At 53.5% G+C, this 21260-nt stretch overlaps 1 protein-coding gene across 1 annotated transcript in view; it reads right to left on the bottom strand.

Annotated features, from left to right (window-relative positions):
• EEFSEC (eukaryotic elongation factor, selenocysteine-tRNA specific) overlaps nucleotides 1-21260 on the bottom strand; it is a 243656-nt gene that overhangs the window by 39872 nt on the left and 182524 nt on the right. Inside the window, exon 6 of the mRNA XM_021695078.2 lies at nucleotides 5803-5959. Within this exon, the coding sequence (XP_021550753.2) occupies nucleotides 5803-5959 (157 nt within the window). The remainder of the gene's footprint in view (nucleotides 1-5802; nucleotides 5960-21260) is intronic.

Raw genomic sequence — 21260 nt, 5'->3', positions numbered from 1 at the left:
TTGGGTCTGCGGAGTGGTCTGGGCAGTGAGGGAGGAATGAGGCCCTGGGAGGTGAGGTGAGCATTCCCACAGCCATGGTAGAGGCGTAGAAAATGAAGCCCAGAGCAGGCAGCCAGGGGCCGGGGCCTGCGCTCCCCATCCACGGCTTCTCCTACTGGCCACAGGATTCTAGAGAACACACATCTGATCCCAGCTCTCTCCATATACCTCCTTTTCCTCTTCCCTCCCAATCCCTGCTTGGACAGCAGCTCCTTGGGGAAGTTTGCCCTTTCTCTCCCTCAGGATGGCCACTCTCCCCACTCCGTTCCTGGCCCCGTACTCCTATGGACGCCCGCCATGCTGACTGCAAACTGTTGGTCTGTGCCTTCGTGTCTCCCATGGGGATGTGCCTTGGGGCAGGACTCGGTCAAATGGTCTCTGCGTCCGCAGCCCTGAGCCTCCACTGGAGTTTGCAGAGCTGGACGGACTGGCACCCTCCCCCTTCAAGTTCTCTTTAAAGAACTAGAACCCCCAAAGCCACGTCATGAAGAGATGGCTGTGCTGAGGGGGTCTGATGACGCTAGTACCTTCCTCCTTTGGAGGCGTTTCTGGGGAGGCCCACAGCACACCAGGCACCAGGCTCCTTGGCCCCCACAGGCCTGGGTTCACTCATTTGTTCATTCTAGTCCAGCCTATTCCACTGAATAGACTTCATTTATTCATGTGTGCAAGCAGCATTTCTTATTCCATGGAAAGCCAACCCCCTTGGCTTGGATTGGGATGGTACACCGAAGCCCTGAACACCTGGAGGTGGTTGCAGGGGGCAGAAGCTAAAGCCATGGTGGCCTAGGGACCCTCCTCAGAACACCGATCAGAGGTGAGCAGGCCGTGGTTCTCCAGATGTGCCACTCTGCCACGGGGCCACATGGCAGCCTCCCCATCGCATCTCTCAGGCCCTCTGCTAGAGGCCCCGCCAAGCAGAATGGCTACAACAGTTCCCTTCTCCCACACAGCCTGAGGGACAGAGCTGTGCGTTCTCACCTCCCCACCAGCCCCATGAGGAGCCAGAGCTCAGAGAGAGTCGTGGGCAGAGTGGTCGACAGCGGGGTAATCTGGGTTCAATCCTACTCTGACGCTTCCTGCTATGTAACACCGGGCAAGTTCATTGCTTATCCTCCAGGCCTCGGGGTCCTCATCTGTCAAATGGCGATACTCCAACGCCATGGGTGCCAACCTTCCTGCGGGCTTCCCGGGGGCCCCCTCAGGCAGCTGTCCTGGCTCCTGAGTGATGCTCCTCCTGAAGAGCAGTAAGCAGAAGTTCCTTCTGGTTTCTTACCGCGAGTACAACTCCACACATTTCTTTCTTTTCTCTTCTCATCTGCCTAGAGTCCATTTAGTTGTGATTAGTAAAAGTTGAAAGGGTCTTAAAAGATCACCAAAATTTGAGGATCCTAAGGGCCAGTTAGTGGGGCCCGAGACCTCTGCTTCCAGGTTTGACTGAGAGTCTGGCTGACTCACAGCAAGGTCAGTTTCTTGACACGTACGAGAAGTGTGGGTCTTGGCAGGCAGGACAGGCCCGTGGAGAGGACGAGGTCCTTGCTGTGGCCACCAGTGGCTGTGGTTCTCAATAACACCAGCTCTGGCTTTTCCAAAGTGAGTGTCTGCTTGGAGCTCTGTGACATGGTCAGTTTCACTTGGGAGTCGTGTGGTCACCTGACTCGAGGCGGTGATGCATGTCAACCTGTGGTACTTGGGGCCTAGGGTTTTCCAGTGACTAGGCCATCAGCTGCATTCGCACTGCAGCCCATCCCCATCTGTTCTACTAGCACAGACTACGTACAATCCTCCCCCAACTGGCAGGTCCAGGAGCACCGTGTGGGAGACGAGCCACTCAAAGAGCTTACCTTGTCCTACCAAGGTACACATATCAACCTACTGGGTAACTTTAGGTTTCTGAGGCATTGTTTTGGAAGACAAAATGCATGCATATGGGGCGCCTGGGTGGCTCAGATGGTTAAGCGTCTGCCTTCGGCTCAGGTCATGATCCCAGGGTCCTGGGATAGAGTCCCACATCGGGCTCCCGGCTCAGCGGGGAGCCTGCTTCTCCCTCTGACCCTCTCCCCTCTCATGCTGTTTCTCTCTCACTCGCTCTCTAAAAAATAAATAAAATCTTTGAAAGGAAAAAAAAAAAATGCATGCATATGCTCACATTCTCCCCTAGAGTCAGTAAGAGGTGGCTCGTAGCTGTTAGGAGGGACAAGTGTCTTCCTCCCCTTGACTCTTCTCTGGCAGGAAGTCATCAAGGAGCTCATTTCCCTTGCAGAGTGGGGTGTGTGGGGCTGGTGGCAGCTGGTTCTGGGATGCTGGTGTGGAGTGGAGGGCGGCACGGGAAGAGCAGGGTGAGCAGTGGCAGCCCAGGCCAGGCCACCCCGCACAGGGGGGTCTCCACCCACACGTGGACCCCAAGAGCCCGGCTCCCCGAAGCCCTGACCCCTCTCTTGGGGGTGGCAGGGCGAGAAGGGACAGGCTGGCCACCCAGACAGACCATGAGTCAGGTGCTCAGCCCTGCTGCTCCCTAGGCCCACCTGGAGATGAAGGCCACCGGACCTGGCTCCACAATGTAGCGCCCGGCACCTGGGAAGCAGAGACACTATGCCATGGGCTGGATCTTCAGGAGGAGCCTCAACTCTGCCTGCGAAGTCTTCTACCTACTCCTTCTCTGTAGCAGTGCAACCCAGTGCGTTCCTAGCTCATCTTGTAGGGCCTCCCAGCCTCCCAGGACTTACAAACAGAGGCCACTTTCTTGAAGGGAGTAGCTATGTAAATGTGGGGCTTCCCAATCTTGAGGCCCCCTCAAGACTTTCTGGGTCAGCTCCTTGGGTGTCAGGTGGGGCTATCCCTCTAGCCCCTCTGATTTCGGAGACTATCTTCTGGGGGAAGCCATGCGCTCAGTGTCAGGACTCCTGTCTCAGAGCCCAGCATCTAGGGCTCCATAAAACACTGTTTCCATTTTACGGTTCACCTTTGACTCATGAACCTGAGGAGTAAGTGTTGGTCCTGAAATTCAAGTAGGAGTTACAAGTCGCCATGGGCCAAACCCAGCCCAAAGGTATGTTTTGTTTAGTTTGGACAGTTTTATATTTTTAATCAGGAAGTTTTACATAAAAATGAAATCAGATAAAATTAGATTCCTTGGCCTATAGCAAGAGACCTGAGTAGCAGGCCACCATGGTCCCCACCACTCCCTATTGCCTGCCACCTGGTCTCTTCAACACCTGCTAGGCCCTGTTGGCATCTGGCCTTGTCACGGAAGTGAGAGGCCCCAGGGAGCACCCGGACTGGGGGTGAGGGGCAGATGGGAGGACATCTAGATGATATTTAGACTGCCTCACCCACTGTGTTGCCCTGCAGAGCTAGCACCAAGGCCCATAGGCCACATTTGACCCAGTTCCACCCACAGTCTGGGGGCTTGGACAGCTCTCCCCTGAACCGCTCCTGCTCTGGGAGCCTTAGATGGGACCAAAGCCCTGGGCCTCCGCACCCCAGCACTTGCAGCTCACAGCCAGCATCGCTCCTCCTCCTCCACCTGGCACTGGGTGTCTCAGGTTCACTGAAGAGTCTTTCACAATTAATGCACTTCAAAAAGGTTAAAAGTAATTCTTTATGGGAGGAATCGGCAGGAAAAGACAAGCAGGAGGGGGGTGAGGAGTGGGGTGGGTGGGATGAAGGAATCTGACCAGTTATATTTAATAAAAAGCTTAAAAGCCACAAACAGGAAGCAGACCTATTAAAAAGGCAACACTGACCTAACAAAGGAATGTGAACTTGAGTTGACTGAAGCAGCGGCACTGTGTCTCCCTCCCTGTACTCCCACCCCAGCACCCAGGGCCCCCAAACAAGCCTCCTCTTGTACTCCGGCCTGTTCTGGGAACACCCCAACTCTGAGCTTGCCTCAGGCTAAAGGAAGGGGAGCTGAGGGAATGTCGGCATGACTCTACACACCCCCAAAAAAGGAAACAGATGGTGCTGTCCTTCCCTTGTCTGAACCAGCAGGCCCCCACAGCTGGGGGAGGGATGAGTGTTCCAGGGTGCAGCCCCCCAACTCCAGGCAGCTCCCCTCTGCCCTCCCAGTGCCCTGTACCCCTCCTTCCAGTAAGCCCCCACAGGTACAGGCCCAGGGCCCTGGGAACAGAGGTCTGGACCTTGGCCTGCCTGGCTCATGCCTTGTGTGTGCTCCTTGGAACCCAGAGCAGGGCACTGTGGACCCCGGTTTGGCTGAGGTAATGACCAGAGCAGTGGAGAGGACAGGACAGGAGCCTGAAGCCTGGTATCATGGTTAGAGGCTCCTATCGGTGGGCCACTTGGCCTGCCCCAAGGGAGTATCTCCAACTGCGACAGAGCTGAACTCCACCCTGACAGAGACCTCGGGGTACAAACAGTGGTTCTGAGGGCCACAGGGAAGCAGGCCTCTGATGCTTGCTGCCCTTCCTCACGAGAGGGCAAATGCCACACATGACGCTCTGGGCTTGCGGAAGGACTCAGGAGGCAAGGCCCCTCAGCCAGGCTCTCAGGAGAGCAGAGGGTACTGACTTCACTCAGTGAGCTGCCAGGGAGCTGGCATTCCTGTTTCCTTGCTCAGCCAGGGCACTACCCTACCTGGAGATTTCACTCAAGAAGCTACACACCAATAGCACGTTGCTGACCGGATCTGAACCTCCCCATGGCTTTCCAACCCTCACAAGAATAAAACCCAGAGTCCTGCAGATAGGCAAAGTACAGCCACAGGCTGATATGAAATCAGGCTTTCTCTGTAACATCCTTCAACTCTGCTGCATGTTTGGGAACTGGCCTAACACAATGCTGGCGAAGAAAAGTGGCATCCCACATGCCTCCCAGTTCGTGCCAAACAACCACTCCTCAAACGCACACCCAAACTCACCCTTACCCCAGGGCCTTTGCGCTTGTCCCCTCTCTCCACAGAGTGTTCCTTCCCTTGGTGTCAGTGGGGCTCCCTCCTTCCCTTTGGTCAGGGCCCTACTCAACTGTTACCTCCTCAGAGAGGTCCTCCCTGATCGCCCCTGTCCAGAGGTACACACACAGTGCTTCTCACACTCCCCCTGCTTTATTTTTCTGTGACGTACAGTAGATACTCACCGAATGTGTTCCCACCTGTCCCCTCCCACGACCACAGCAGCCTGCCTGGTGTGTGGCAGGACCTCCAGAAGATGGGTGTGGGGTAAGTGCAGCAGTGATGGAAGGGAGGGCCAAACTAAAGAGATCCAAGGGCTCTATTCCCAAGAGCAAGGCACACCTTTGAGCCCACCATGGATAAGTCCCAACTCAGATCCCTCAGAGGCTCAGCACCTATTGTTCTCCACCGGGCAAAAAAGTAGGTGGCAACTCATATTCTGGGAAACCGTACTGACTACTGGGGCAGTATGCCAGGCCCCTGGCAGTCTCTCTCACCAACTCTTCCTCCAAAGCACCTCCCAGATCAGGATTGGTATCGCACTTCACAGACAAGCCAGGTAATTCACCCAAGGTCACCCCTGTATGGTTTACTGTGGAGCAGGAGCTCAGACTCACACCTTGACCCTGGCTCAGACCAGAGGCTGACTGTACACCAGCCCCCCCAGGACCCACCCTGGCTCTCCAGCCACAAGCCTGTGGGACAGGAAGCCATGACGTTGAGAGGGCTGGGCCCCATGCATCAGCTCAGGCAGGCTGAGCATCCTGAGCCAAGGGGCACTGTCCATGCACTGTCTCTACCATCTCTCCATGCCTGCACAGTACCTGCCAGTGGGAGGAAGGGACTGCACTCACCAGGGATGTGGATCTTGAACTTGCCACTCTGGCCGAAGGCGCTGTCGATGACCCCCAGCTCCCCAGTGGATAGGTACACCTTGAGGCCCACAAAGAGCTGGATGTTGGTCTCCTTTTTGAACAGGGAGCGGCCGATCACGCTGTGGTCATCCATCACCTGTCCCCACACACCCAGCCCCAGAGAGAGCATCAGTGTGTGCTAGAGGAAGCCAGGCCTGCTGCCGCTACCCCCCGCCCCCCGCCCCCACCTGGTGATCTGCCCATCTCACTGACAACGGAATGCACTGGGGCCATGTGGTGGCCAGCCCTCATCACCATCACCACTGACCTCCAGTGAGCCCCGGCTGCTGCCAGGCCACCTGCGAGAACTTTATGGGGGTCACACTTAGCACCACAGCAGCAACGGGAGGGAGGCACTCTTTCCTCACTTTACAGACACAAACTGGCGACACAGCAGAGTTTGGCCATCTGTCCAAGGTCACAGAGCTCCCAGGGCAGAGGGAACTCAGAAGCCACAATCGCCCTGCCTGCACCTGCCTCTGCATGGCCACTGCACCCTGCCTGTCCTTGAGCACTTGTCTAATGATGGCTAGCAGCACTCTCCTCAGGAAAGCTTGCATGGACACCCCAGGTCGAGAGGATGACATCCACTCCCGATCCTGCAGCAAGGCTTTCTAGAACTCGCCTCGCCCTCTCTCTGCTTTTCCCTCCCACAAGGAGTGTCTGAGAACGCAGTCTCTGCTGCTCCAGCACTCTCTGCACGTATGTATTTCAGCCAAGGCTTTCCTCACTCTGTCAGAGCCCCTTCCTAGCCTGGCCCACATCTACTCCACAGCCCCGCTGCCCCCTCTGCATGACGCCCTCCTGCCCCCATCCCGGCAGAAGCCCCAGCTCCCCTGGCTCCCTGCTGGCCATGGCCAGGCCCTCTACTGCTGAACCTGGGCCCCTCACCTCTTTGTGGAGGCTCAGGTTGACAGAAGGGACATGCGTGTGTGTGAAAAAGCCAACCTGGTACAGCCCTGATTTCAGTACGAGCTATGTTCACCTTGAACCTCTCCCCAGGGACCGACCATGAGAAGGCTGAAGAGCCATCTCCCCTCAGGGAATGTGGCATGGCCTGAAGCTCCCCAACCCCCCAGGTGGCCTCCCCTGCCCTGCCCGGCTCCTTTCCAGGGCCAGTGCCAGGAAGGGGCCAGGCGTCTGTGTAAAAGAGAGAGAAAGGGTGTGTGTGTATGTGATATGAAAGACTAGACCCTCTCCCAGATGACCTCAGAAAGGCTGACACAGAGCTTCAGCCTGAGAGCTGCTGCTACTGTGGGGCAGGACCCATGACCCACCTGGCATCTGGCATGCCACAGCGCAACGGGGGAGGCTTCCCCCTGCTCTCCAGGCCCCGCGCACAGGGTTGAGTGTGAGCAGGCGCCAGCCCGGGCAGCAGCGGGGAGGCCGGAAGCGCTACCAGCGGCCTCCACGCGCTCTCCTCCTGAGGCTGAGGCTCACGGGGGACCCCCATGGGCTGGGCTGTCCTCAACCTCAGAAATCTCTCACTTCTGCCCAAGACGCCAAGATTGGGCCAAGGGCCCCAGATGGATTGTTTTGAAAGGTAGAAACTGTCCCATTTACCCTAAGACCCTTTTAGAAAAACATACCCTGTTCTATTTGATTCATAGTGCCAGATAAAAGGTACTCGCATTCCTCCTCTCCCCAGTGATGGATGAATTGGATACAAACAACGATAAGAATAATCATTTCCACTTGCATAGCCCTTTATAATTCACAAATCTCATTCCCACACATGAACTTCTCCTCGTCCTTCAGGACTCGGCTCCAGCACAGCTCCCCTGTGGGCTGGCTTGCCGTGGGCTCTGCCTCATCTGTGGGTGCTGCTGGGTCAAATGAATGGAGCCGGCTCCTCTGGCCTGCAGGACACGGAGAGCGAGGGCGAGCAGATGTCACCAGCCCCACATGCTTTCCCGGGCCCCCCGGCTCCCAGAAGTCCTGTCTCCACACCCACCAGAGTGGCCTGCATGTGGAGTTCCGTTCCCAGCCTGGCCGGAGCCCGGGAGGCAGGGCTGCCTCTCACATTCAGCAGCCTCGCCCGGTACAGTAGGGGCCCAGGCTGTTTAGCTGAACTGACCCGATGGCTCTGGATTAGCCATTCCAGAGGTGCTGTGTGCCACTTCCTGTCCCAAGCTCAGCCTGTGCTGCAGAGAGGCCACCTGTCCTTAGGAGAAAGAGACTGCCTCAGGGCACCTCAGCCTATGACAGAGTCATTTAGCGGGGCCCCACTGAGCCCTCGAGCACCCCTGTGTGCAAGGGGTTTTCATTCCTACTTCAGGGCGGTTAGAGGGGAGATCTGAGGGAAGTGCTTGTCGCCAGAGCCAGCGGCACAGTAGAAGCTCAAACCCAAGCATGGCGAGCTTCTGCAGAGCCTATGCTCCAGCATTCAAGCAGAGGAAGACTGCACTGACCACACCCCCCGCCCCAAGCTGGAGAAGCGGGCGGGTCTGGTGCTGCCGCGAAGCCCTGGGGCACTCTGGGCAGAACGGGTGGGTCCCAGGCCTTTGCTGGCCTGTGAGACAGAGCCAGCTGAGACAGAAGACCTGTCCCCAGCATCATGGCTGGCTGAGAGATGATAAAGCACAGTCCTTGCACTAGGAGCTTACAACCTACCTAGAGAACCATTTTATAAAAGGCACCACAGGGACCCAATGGGCAATCCAGGCAGAAAATTCACCCCAAATTCATAATGTCCTTCCTTTCTCCCTACAAATACTTATCGAGAGCCTACCATGTGCCTGGTGTGTCACTGAGGACAAATCAAAGCTCCTGCCTCAAGTGGCTCATGCATATCCTTGTGGGAGGTAATTACATTCTGCCTTTGGACTGCTCACTGCAGACAGGGCGTCCCCATCTCTGGGCAGGCCCTTGGTGCCCAGCAAGGGCCCCAGTCAAGGCCTTCGTGCCTGTGGCCCCCTGCACCCCAGCCCTTGCTCCTCTGCACACCCTGGTCCTGTCTCTGTCTTCGGAGCACAGATCATCCCTGATATTACGCCACCGTTTTATCTGTTACTTGTTTACTCCTCCCAAGCAGGACCCAGGTCCGAGAAAGCAGAAACATGGCTCTCTTCTCCACAGCTGCATTTCCTGCATGTAAACACCACTTACCATATGTGCACTCCTTGAATGCCTAAGTCAAAGTGGAACATGTACATAACTGATTGTTGGTACATCTGCAATGCTCAGTCCTGCCTGTGGTCTTTCATCTTTTAACACTTCATTGAGGCATAACTGATATATAACAGCATGTACATATTTTAGGTAAAACTTGAGAATTTGAGATATACATAGATACCCATGAAACCATTACCATCAAGCTAGTGAATATAATGAACATGTCTATCATCCCCCCACCCTCTTCCCAACTCTGTACCCACCCCAGACCCCTGGCAGTCCTCCCAGGCTCAGCTTGGACAAGCTTTCCTTCAGACAGCCTCCCCACGTGGCAGGCACCTCCTGTCCCAAGGCCTGGCCGCTCTGTCTCATCACAGGCAGTTGGCCTGTCTGTGTCCCTCACCAGACAGACTGGGAGTTCTCTCTCACATGGCCCTGACCCACGAAAGGTCCCAGTAAATATGCACATGATACACAGGTGGGGAGGGAGACAGAAGGTGACTCTTGGCTCCTTGGGGGCAAAAGAAAATCACTCAAGCAGACTCGTGGTTGGTGGTACATTTCATTCGAGAGGGAGCCAACAGCCTCACCTTGCGCCTAGTTCCCCTGCCCGCCCCAGAGCTGGTCATCCCTGACCCTGGAGCACAGCGGCCCATCTCTTGGCCTTCCAGTGGGCCTGGCGGCTGGGTTTCACCGTGACCAGGGCCACGGGGTGGCTGGCAGGCATGCTACCTATTAGCAAGAAGGCATTTCACAAGACTTTCTACTGCATCTTCTCCCCTGCCTCCCCCTTTCTTTTGGTTATAGAATATTAACTTAAAAAGTGAAATGCCACAGACACGGTGGAGGATCCATCTTCTCCCCCAAGCCAAGGACTTGCAATGGGGGCAGACTAATTTTATTAACTTCAGGGGAACTTCAAAAAGCTTCAGGGCTTTCAAGGCAGACTGCAACGACCCCAAAGTTGGTTTAAGTGCTACATAAACAAAAGCCTAGGGCTGGGGAAGTGGAGGGCTCCCAGCACTTCTTGTTTATGTTCTCATCTGACCAGGCGGGCCAGCGTGCGGGCTGGCGGGCCCTGTAATCCTGCTGGTGTGTGGTGCCGGTCAGTTCACTGACCTACATTACCACAATATTTTTTTAAGCATCCGGGATAAGGTGAGGAGCGAATGGGCTTTTTCTGACCCTCTGAGGAGGGGCCCGAGGGGGCTCCCTCTTGCTTGCTGCTTTGTGGTCTCCCTGGGGCTGGAATGGCAGTTTAGAAAGGATTCAAGTTCAAAGGGAGTGCCTGTGTCACTCCTGTTCTCTTGTTTTATGGCTTGGCCAGAGGGCCTAACAGCACTGATTAGGTGTAACGTCCCCTCCTGCTAACTTCTGTGTCTTCAATTCCACTTGCAGGGTCAGGCAATGTGGGTGAGAAGGCTGGCCTTCAGCACACTGCCAGGAACCCAGTGTGGTCTCGGGAATGCTGGTACCCCCAACCCCTGCCCGTTGATGGTCTGCGCAGTTATTTCCAGCAGCCTGGGTGGATCCTTCCAGGAGCCAGAAGATGGCCTAGACGGGCATTATGGACACGAGCCGCCAGGGCAGGGAGAGAAGCTGGCAGCAAACTCCTCCTCCCTCAGACTATCCAGCCCTCTGCACCTCCTCTCCCATCCCACCCTCAGCAGATGAGAGCCACAAATTGTCCTCGGCCATACTCCGTGAGAGGCACCTCCACACCATTAGTGAATCTTCAGAAAAGCCCTATAGGGATTCAGCAAAATGAAATGACTTGCTCAAAGTCACACGTTCCAGCTTTCCCTGCATTTGCCCCCATGGCATGAGAGCAGAGGAGATAGAGGTTTGGTGGCAGTGAATGAGCCCAGCCTGTATTCAAAGCACAGTCCTTGCTTTGAAAGCCAGGGCACTGCCCACCCTCTGGGCTCCCCTGAGCCAAGTCATGACTGGCTAGACCCAAACTTGCTTGCAAATCCAGCCCTATCCCTGCCAGTGCAGCTCCTGAAAACCCCAAGCCACTGGAGAAGCCAACTGCAGAGAGGGAAGACAGATGGAGCCTGGCCACTACATGCAGGAACTGAGGTGCGTGCAGCCCAAGCACCTATCAAAGGAAGACCTGCTAGCCCAGTGGATGCGATGCACTGGGAGGGAGGGCTGCCTTCGTGGCTGTGAAGTGTTTCTGGTCTGCTCTGGGGGCACCCAGGGTGGAGGCTGCCAGGCCCAGAAGGCACTGAAGGCCAGTGAGGCAAGCTGCTGACACCCCCCGCCCCAGGCCTCCCCAGTTTCCTCATCCACAAAATGAGGCTGGAAAGAGGGTAAGCTTTCCTCTACCTATGGTTATGGGGCCAAGAGGCAAGTTACCCTTCTGGTGAATTCCAGTACAGGCTGAGGGATGTGGGCACACTGCAAACAAGAGAAGACAGAGAAAGAGGGCTAAGGGGATGGGGGCCAGGTGTGAGGGACGATGGAAAGAGAGGAGGTGTTTAGCCAGAAGCAGCAGCTAAGAACAGACTTGAATGCTGTTGTCCAACACGACTCTTAAGGTTTCACACAGAAGGGCCAATTCCAGAGGGAATGCTAATCTCCTGCTTGTGCAGTGGGCCGGAGCCTGGGCTCTGGAGCCAGCCTACTTGGGCTCAAAGCCCTGGTCTTGTGGTCTTGGAGACTCTGGCCCATGGCCTCACCCCTGTGGACCTTAGTCCCCCATCCACAAAGTGAGTTAAGAGAGTTACGGCAGGTTCACACTGAGCTGTCGTCAGCCTGGCCTCTGCTGCCCCACACGCCCTGGGCAGGGTGTCTTCCTCCCTCGGGACCCACCCCGCGGCACCACACACAGGAAGGTGGGTGGGGGCGTGCAGGGGGCAGGGTGCCCAGCCCCACTGGCTGCCACACGCAGAAGTGAGCAGACACTGCCGACAGACCACAGCACTCTTCCACAGCCCCCTGTGGGCCGCAGAGCCCCCCGGCAGAGGGCTGCACTGGGAATGGGCAAGGACAAAGCCTATGTGGGCCACCAGCTGTAGCTTGTCTGCATGGGCTGCCCCAATTGGAAGAGGGGTGGCCCTGGAAGGCAAGAGTTGGCCTAAGTGCATTTCTGCATCCCCAGAACATGAGCCCTCCAGATATTACTGGGGGTGGGGTGCAAAGAGGGGACTCACAAATGTCTGCTGCAAGAAACCTCATTAAAAGTCTGGCTACGGAGAGGGATGGTAGCCCTTCCTGCTGGAGGCAGTGAGGCCAGCATTTCTGGGGAGCTTCTGGAAGACTGGGGGTCATCATTTGTCCTGGGTGTTAGAGGGCAGGGGGCTGGAGGAAATGCATTTTCTCGGCCCTATCCATCTCTAGAACATGTGTGCATGCCCAATGGTTGGGCTTGTCTCCAAATTATAGACTCTTCCAGCTAAAGGAGAGAGACCTCAGAGATCAGACACCAGCACATCCAACGAGGAAAAACCTTCAGAGAACAGTTGGAGGCTTTTCATTTTGAAATCAATCATTGTGACGTCAAACCAAAGGCAATGCATGTGGCACTTGCTCAGTGGGCCTTGCTCCTCGAGAACAATGCTGAACCTGGGCCAGCGCAGTTACAACAATAGCTCTAAGTGGGGACTTTCACTGTTTGCATAAATACTTCGCTTCATTTATGAGCCTTCAGTCACTGGAGGGTGAGTTCCCAAAGAGCAGTCACTGGTTGCGGATGGAAGCCCAGGCCCTCGCTTACACGCCGGGCAAGTCCCTACTGTCCCCAGCCTCTGAGTGGGAACCTGGCTGCCAGTGCACATAATTATGTCATTACATGTGTGGGTCTCTCTCGGGGCCTGGTTCCCATGATGAGGCTTGGGAACTGCCCAAGTTCTGAAGCGACTATTCTAATTCAAATTGGAAAAGTGGCATCAAGGAAAGAAGGGCGGCCAATGTGCAGTGGAGCCCCGAGTCACTCCCTCCAGTGGCTGTGAGGAGGACTAAAGCATGAGGCAGAGCTGGGAAGGTTTGAGTCTGGACTGCCTCTTCCAGCAATACGACCTTGGGCAAGGGACTTCCCTGACCCTCAGTTTCTTCCTCTGAAAATCTGTTCTGGGATTAGGGGTGTTGGTGTTGGCAAGAACAACTAAGACATACTCAGAAACCTCAAGTGGAGAGTTAGTTATCTAAGCGAAGAGAAGCAAGGACACGGACACCTAACTCTGCCCAGACTATGCGCCGGCGGCTGCTGTCTGGACTCCAATTCTCTCCCTCGTACTCTCCATCCCACAGTGAGGGCCTCGCTGAGGACAGCAGCCAGGGAAGGGACCTGCGAGGGAAGAACTCAGAAGTTGCCTGGAGCGCCAAGGTAATCCAACAAGGCAGAAGGGGGTAATTCTCCCAGAGCACTTGATGGCCACCAGGATTGACAACTTCACCAAGAGTCCCTGCGATACTGCTGTTCTGGTATCACCATCCTTATGTGGCAGAAGAAACATCTCACCCAGAGGATGCCTTTTCTTCCCCGCCAGTACAGGGCCATGGCAGGGAGAGGGGGGCCCTGGAGCGGCCTGCGAGGTAGGGCGGCTCCTCCACCAGCCACAGTGGGACCGTGGGTAGGCCACATCACTTCTCCGAGCCTCAGTGACCTCTCCGGTGAAAACAAGGGTGAACGTATCCACCTCCAGGGTTGCTGTGAGGAGCGCTAGGAGTTCTGTGAAAGATTGCTGTGAGTGACAACCAACTTCACTGCAATCCTGTAGTGCCAACCCACGCAAGGAAAGCAGCTTTCATCTCTTTGGTCAAGCGGGTTGCAGAGGCCCAATGAGGAGGCCTAGGGCAGGCCAGGCTCTGGGCATCACAGAAGGCACCGACCCAAGGAGGCATCCACCCGCCTCTGTCCCACCTCTCAGGCCACTGCGGCTGGCTTCCTCAGTCCCAGTGGTGGGCAGGCCCCTCACTCGTCTGTAGCAAGCTGCACCTCCCAGTTCCCCCCATGCATCCCCCAGCCTCCCTCCCTGGTTCTGTCCTCCACCACCTAGGCACCAACGCAGGTGAAGCTGTCTATCTGGAGCTCATCAGGAGGTGCCAAGGCACAGGTCACAAAGGCAGCTGTAGTTTCACGGAGGAAAAAGGGGATGACCATTTTACTGAGCACTTGCTTCATGCCAGACCCCATCCTCGGCCCTCAGCACACGTGATCTCATCAACTCCCCACCACCGCTCCTTCACAGAAGAAACACGTTCTGGGGGTGGGGAGGGGGTGTTAGGGAGACAGTGACTTGCCTATGGCCAAGCTGAGCCGGTCCAAGGCCAGCTCTTTCCACCATGTCAAGCTGCCTTGACCCTGTGTCCGTATTTGAGCAAAAAAGGAATCTTTAAAAGGAGGCTCACAGGCGCTTCAGCAGCTGAGCAAGACTCTCCACTCTCAGACGCTGACCTTGGAAGGGAGGAGAGGGGCCGAGGACTTGGGCCCGGGCCAGAGCACTAGGTTAGCCATCTGATCTCCCTCAGCTTCAGGGGGCACCTCTGTTTTCTCCAGTGGCCTGGGAACTGACACAGCCTTCGGCCTGCTGGACAAGGGCCCGGGGCAGCAAGGGTTAGCAAAGTGGCCCAAGGGGCCAGGCGGATGGCAGCACTGCTTCCTCCAAGGGCGGGGGTCTGCCAGATGGCCCCTGCTCGGGAAGGACTACAGGGAGCCTGAGCCGGACTGCACCCTGGCCAGAACGCTCTCCTGTGCCCTGGGTGCATTTAACAAGCCATCAGCAATGGAGCCAGGCGGGCCAAGAGCAGGGAGGCAGCACCACTTTAGACTTCAAAGCCAGCCAGCGCTGCTGGTGGCGTCTGCGTGTTTACACTTGGTTGGGCTGATGCCGCAGGCTCCTGGGCCCAGCCCTAAGGCCTTCCCCATCCGGCGCCAGCCTGCCAGAGCCAGGATGGTCGGCTTGCCTGGCCTGATCCCACCACAGGAGAGGCGCGGGTGCCAGCACCTTGCCACCACCCCAGCTGGACCCAGGCATCTATGCCCTCAGGAAAGGCCAAGTAAATAGCAATGAGGAGAGCCACTGTTTAACAATGGCCTACTGTGCCAAGTACAGCACTCAGCGTTTATACGTACTCATGTACCTCCTTACACTGGTCCATGGAGTAGGGAGTATAACCCCTGTTTCTCCAGTAACGACACAGAGGGGAAGAGACGCCCCCAAAGTCTCACACCTGTGCAGGGGACCATCCAGCATTCAGGCTGGAGACTGAATTCCTTGGGCCTTCAAGGCCTCGGCCTGCAGACCCTGCCATACTTGGTCCTCTCCTTTTCTCCAGCCTGGTCGCAAAGAGGCATCCCCTTGGTCCTGCGTGCCTGCCTCCCTGGCCTGCCACACCCTGAGACCCAACTTCACAATTAGTGGCAGGCCAGCCGTGGTAGCTGAGGTGTGAGTATTGTCTTTATCTTGGCCGTGAGATGGGCCCAACGGGATTTTTGAATAAAGAGCTGGCAGGACCACCTCTGTTTAGGAGAAAATGATATGGGTGGAGCTGTGTAAGCTACTGAGGCAGGGAGGGAGGCAAGGAGGGCCCCGGGGTGTGGTAGCAGTCTGAGGTGTGAAGTGGACCACGGCAGGGCATGCAGTGCAGAGCACTCTGTGTCCTCGGCACGGAGCCCTTGGAGGCCCCACCTTTTCCCAAGCAATTGTTTCAAATGAGGAAGCAGGGCCCCAGAGAGTAAGTGGCTTCAGTCAGGCCAGACCACTCGACTCAACCTGGGGTACCCAGGCTCAGAGTGAGACTTGGGAATGCAGGCTAGGTAAGAGGGGACAAGGTTGGGGACCTTGAGTGGACACCCACTCTGTAGGCTGCCCCGGCTGACCCTACTCAAAGGATTTCTCCAGCATAATCTGAATGAAGCCCCAGCCTCCCCCAGCCCCCACCCTGCATCATTGGCCCTGCTGGTAGCTTTGGTGGTCGGCCCACCTACACCTTGCAACTCCCTTCCCATCCTCCAGCTGCTGGGCGCCCTAGGCTGAGGGCCCTTTTCCAAACGCCCAGGGCCAGACCTCTGGGCCTCTGCAGAAACAGTGCCTGGCCCTGGGACCCCCACATCCCGTCAGTCTGGCCAGTCACAAGGCATAGCTCAAAGGTCACCAGCTCTTTGTACTTTTCCCTCATCAGACCACCTCCTCCCACCTCAGCAGAGTCCTTGCTCCTCTCCTGCTCCCTGCGGCCCCTCTGTATGCCCTCTGACTAGGCACGTGTCTGTCCTCATAGAAAGGCCACATTTCCTATGACACTCGGCCCGGTCCACTTAGAGAAGAGCAGCTGCTGTGACTCTGCACGTGGCTACGATGCAGGGACCTCTGGAGCATGGCCTCACAGCTCCACTCCAGCTGAGAAACACTCTCCACCCCCTCTTCACTTTTACCAGATCTTTGCACACCTGCAAAGAAAGATCCTTTACCTAACTGTTTTCTTTAAATACCTATGCTTAAAGGGAAACTTCACATGGTACCCTAGAGAGAAAACAAGAGTCGCCATAAATAGGAACCTGATGGTAAAGTAAATACAATTAAAAAAATGGATCCTAGTCACAGACTGTTGCCACTGGAAAGATCTATCTTGGCCCTATTTTCTGCCTGTTCAAAAAGCAGATTAGCACGGAACAGAGGAGTGTTCAAGTCACCTTCAAGGGAATCTAAGACTTTCTTTGTGATGTAAACAAGGGACAAAAAAAAAAAAACTGAAAAAAGAGAAAAAGTTATTACTAAGGAGTTCTACATTATATAACAGTATGAGAAAAAGTCTTAGCCAAATGAACAGCAACTTACTGCTTGCAAATTTTCAAGTTGCAAACACATGAAAGAATGAACAAATGCACACGCGCACACACACACACACACACGACATCTATCTATATATCTATATCCATTCTTCATTTCTAATTTTAATGGTTCATGTTATCTACTTTTAAAAGTCTACTAGGGTTTTCTCTGTGGCCACAAGTACAACCAGAATCTAAGTCCCACAAGGACAGGGATTTTGTTTCTCTTATTGTTATATCCCCAGCCCTGAAAACAGCACACAGGTATTCTACAAATATTTTTTGAATGACTATTGCTGAATGTCCAGTTTTGTAAATGTTCCACGGAAAAAAAGGAGAAAGTGTATTTTCTCTATTTCTATCTAGAAATCAAGCGTAGCAATTGTGTTATGCCTTGGTGTCCTATCTGTTGTTTAGTGGGCCTGTCCAATTCCAGAATCTGCATTCTAAAGTGCCCCACTATAATTATGACTCCATTTTTTACCAAGTTCTCTTTGGATTTCTAACAGATTTTGTTTTTATATGTTTGGTAGGTACAAGTTCGTAACCATGCCTCTTATCATTACATGATGTCTCTCTTTATCTTGGTGAGTATTTTTGTCTTAAATTCTAGCTTGTTTCAAATTAACTTGTCTGAAATTACCACTCATACTTTTTGTTCAGTCACATGACATTTCTCTGTCTATTCTTTTATTCCTAACCTTCGTTTACCACTGTGTGTTTCCTATAAATGGCATATAACTGGATTTTGTGTTTTAATCCAATCTATCAATCTATGTATTACATAAGAGAATTTGGCCATTCATGTTTAGTATAATGACTGATACTCTTGTTCCTTCTGTTTTTGTCATTATTTATGACCAATGTTTTTATTTCCCTCATTTTTGTTGGTTTAATCAAATTAATTCCAGTTTTTCCTTTGTGTGTGTGGCAGTGCTACACTTTCCATTTCCATTCATAGTTTCTTTCCCTTTCTTTGTGTTTATAATCTGACACATATTTCTATATTTTTACCTGAAAACAGGATATTAAGCATCTCCCTCACCACCACAGGCTCTAATTCCCTTTCCCAAGCCCTCTCCCTAGAAAGACTAGCCCTTTAGAACACCTTCACTTCCCTTCCTCTCCCCCTCAGGTGAGACTTCTGGAGCATTTCTATTAACCTGAGCTCCCTTCCCAGGACCTAATTCCTGAGGAATGCAGACAGAGTTGAGTACTTGTGGTTGTAGGTGGTGATTAGACTTTTCCTTGCAGGATGCTCAATCTGTTTCAAGACTCCTATTTACCATTTAGATCAGGGGTGGACACAGTATAGCTAGAGGCCGAAATTCTGCCTAGCATCTGTTTTTGTACGGCCTTCAAGCTAAGAATGGTTCTTCTATTTTCCAATGGACTGAAAAACATCGAAAGAAGAATATTTCATGATGTATGAAAACTATGAGAAATTCAAATTTCAGTGTCCATCGATAAAGTCTTACTGGCACCCCACCACACCTTCTCGCTTCTACCTTGTCTACGGCTGCTTTTGTGCCCCAGTGTCAGAGTTGAGCAGTTGTGACAGAGACCTAGGAGGTACTGGGTACCATAACTCTGGGACGACTCCATAGCATCTCACCCAGCCATATGTTTTATTTATTCATTTTTATTACCAGTGCATAGGCACCATGTCAAAACAGGAAAAGTGGACATCGAATGTCACACTTTTAATGCTCAGTGAGGTGTGGATTATTGTTTTATCGAATTACATGGCAAAGCTCTGTGTTCGTTATTGGCTGTATTAATAAAATACAACATACACTGACATCACAATATTCCCAGCTCACAGAAAAAAAATGAGACAATTTCAAGCAGTACATCTCATCACAGCAGAATTTCTTCACAAAACAAAACAAAAAGAGAGAGAGAGAGAGAGAATAGGCTACAATCAAAGTAAGTTTGCAAGTGGTTCATTTGTTAGCCAAGCAAGGAAAGCCATTTACTGGTGGTAAGTTAATTAAATAGTGTTTGATTGCAGCAGCTAAAAAAAGCATCTAGAGAAAACAAGCTTGTTAAAGATGATTAGATTTGGGGCAAGGCCAATTGCTTGGATGTGGCCCACGGGCCACAGACACTGTAGGTGACACCAATGAGTGAAGCTACATCTGTAGGGGAGTCTGACCCATTCTCCAGTGTCAGTAAGTGAAGCAGAGCAAAGAAGTAAGAGAAAACCCGGGGAGGGCTAAGAGCTGGCCTCCTTATGTGCCATGCACTGTCCTCAGCATTTTGTATTTATTTCACTGTTACGTTCTTTCTAGAACTTACTACTACCTGAAAGCATCTAAGGTACTGTTCCTTGTCAGCCTCCCCCATGAGAACAAGAACTCTGTCTGCCTTGCTATATCCCCAGCACACACAGGAGCTAAGTAAACATCTGGATATATGAATGAATAATGTCTTTTAGGCAATGGGCTCAGAAGGACTATATGCCTTAAGTCTGTCCAGATGGAAAGTGTCCATTCAACACATATCCATATAGGGCTGGGCCTTCCTTGTTTATAAATGGAGGATGTCTTAGAGGCCCAAGCTGAGCTCCCACCCCTTGGCGCAGTGCTGAGAAATTCCCTGGATCTGCCCACATATCCACACTAGGAGGTGGTCAGGCTGGGACTGAAGCCCAGGCCTGCACGTTTGACCAGTCCGCCACATGGCAAAGACTGTGGCCAACCAAGTGATCTGAAAATCTCTGTGTACTCTGGGTCCTGCTCAAGGCAAATGGGGCTGCCCGTTGGAGTAAGTCTGGCCTTCTACTCGTGAGCTGTACTAGGAAATCTCCTTCCTGCTTCCCCTGAGTTAGACTCAACTCTTACATATGAAGCCACTTCACCTGTGAGGTGGAGACTGTTCCTCAAATGAATGAGGCTGTTGAAATAAAATGGCTCCCCAAGGCATACAGTTGTTACATGGCACAGCTAAGGGTTTGAGCCCAGTCTATGTGATCCCAAGTTCAATGCTTATCAACCTGACTAGGAAGAAAAGTCTCCTGCCAAGGATACTCCAGCTTCTTGAGAGCATGCCAGCCTCTCAACTCACTGGGCAAGAATCTACCAGACATGCTGGAAAGATATCGGCTCAGAGGCCAGTCAGTGCTGGGTTCAAATCCTGACTTGACCATCCTGTGACCTCGGGTAGGTTGCTTCACATCTCTTGAGCTGGTTTCCAGTGTGGCTCCCTTTGCAGAGGGGTCCTGATGGCCCGAGTTCAGAGTAGGAATAAAACTAGCTTTTTTTTTTTTTGAGTAATTTTGTGTTGTTTGAATTATTTTTTACCATGCACATATATTACTTTTCCCAAATATTTACATATAATTTTAGGAGGAAGAAAGTGATCTATTTAATAATTTCAAAAAAAGTACATAGGAAAAGTAGTAACCTCCTCATTGAATTTTTATAAGGATTCAAAACAATGTATGCAACTAGTAATGGCACACAGTAGGTGCTGAGTAAATAGAGTAGGGATGGGGTGGAGGGAGGCAGGAGGCAGGTGTATTCCTGCCCCTGGGCCCAGAAGGGACTCTGTGGCACAGGACAGGTGTCCATTCAGCTAGGGCCTTAAGCGGCTGGTAGGGGGACCCTAGGTACCGTGCCCTTTCCTACCTTACAGGATCCCAGTCTCAGGACCCCTCCACACACCTCCACAGCCCTGTCTGAAGCAGTCCCTGGTTGAAGGGAGCCTTTCTGCTCAGGATGTCTAGGTGGGATCTGTCGACTGCAAGTCTGGGGCTCTTGTGCCTCCACTTCTGGCCTCCCTGGACTGAGGAGGAAAGGGCCGGTGGCCCCAGGGATGCCCTAGATTGGTGGTATGGTTTGGGTCAGCACATCTCCTTGGCTCTCCCCACTGCCCTTAGGAGGCAAGAGGCATTCGATAGTATGTTTACTTGCTCCTCACAAACCCACACTCCTCATTCTCGAAGGAAGTAACTGCTGCTCCACCACCAACAGGCCTGTGTGGGGCAATTAGACCTGTGAACTCATCAAGTGGGACATTACTCCATGACAGATATTTCACCAGAGAATAATTATGCTTCATAATACTGCTAATAAATCAAGCGAGACAAACGAGTGACGTGCACTTTATCACCTTCGTCTTCAATCAGCATCTCAGGGCTGGCCCCCGGCTGATGGAGCCTTTGAGTGGCCCCCATGATTGGCCCATAAGCCCTCCTGGCAGCCCTGGGAGTTTAGGCTGCTGCTCTGCAGAGGAGGAAGCCAACATTCACAGAGGGACAGACAGCAAACAGCAGTGGGGGGGGGGGGCGGGACACGACACAGACATGGCTCCAGTTCCAGGACTCCCGCCGCAGCGCAGGGTGACCAAGCCTGTCCAGCTGAGCGGGCAAGGTTGGCCTCAAAGTGGAAGGCCTGAGATTACAGAGCTGAGGATCCTGAGTTTTGGATGGACTGTGAGGGGGTAAGTAAGAAACTTCTACTGATTCCCCCTCAGAGGGCAGGTCTAGATACAGTCAGGAGAGGAA

The sequence above is a fragment of the Neomonachus schauinslandi genome, chromosome 1, assembly GCF_002201575.2.
Source record: "Neomonachus schauinslandi chromosome 1, ASM220157v2, whole genome shotgun sequence".
Taxonomy (NCBI): domain Eukaryota; kingdom Metazoa; phylum Chordata; class Mammalia; order Carnivora; family Phocidae; genus Neomonachus; species Neomonachus schauinslandi.
Note: the sequence above shows the minus strand (reverse complement) of the source record. Positions and strands in the feature narration are given on the sequence as shown.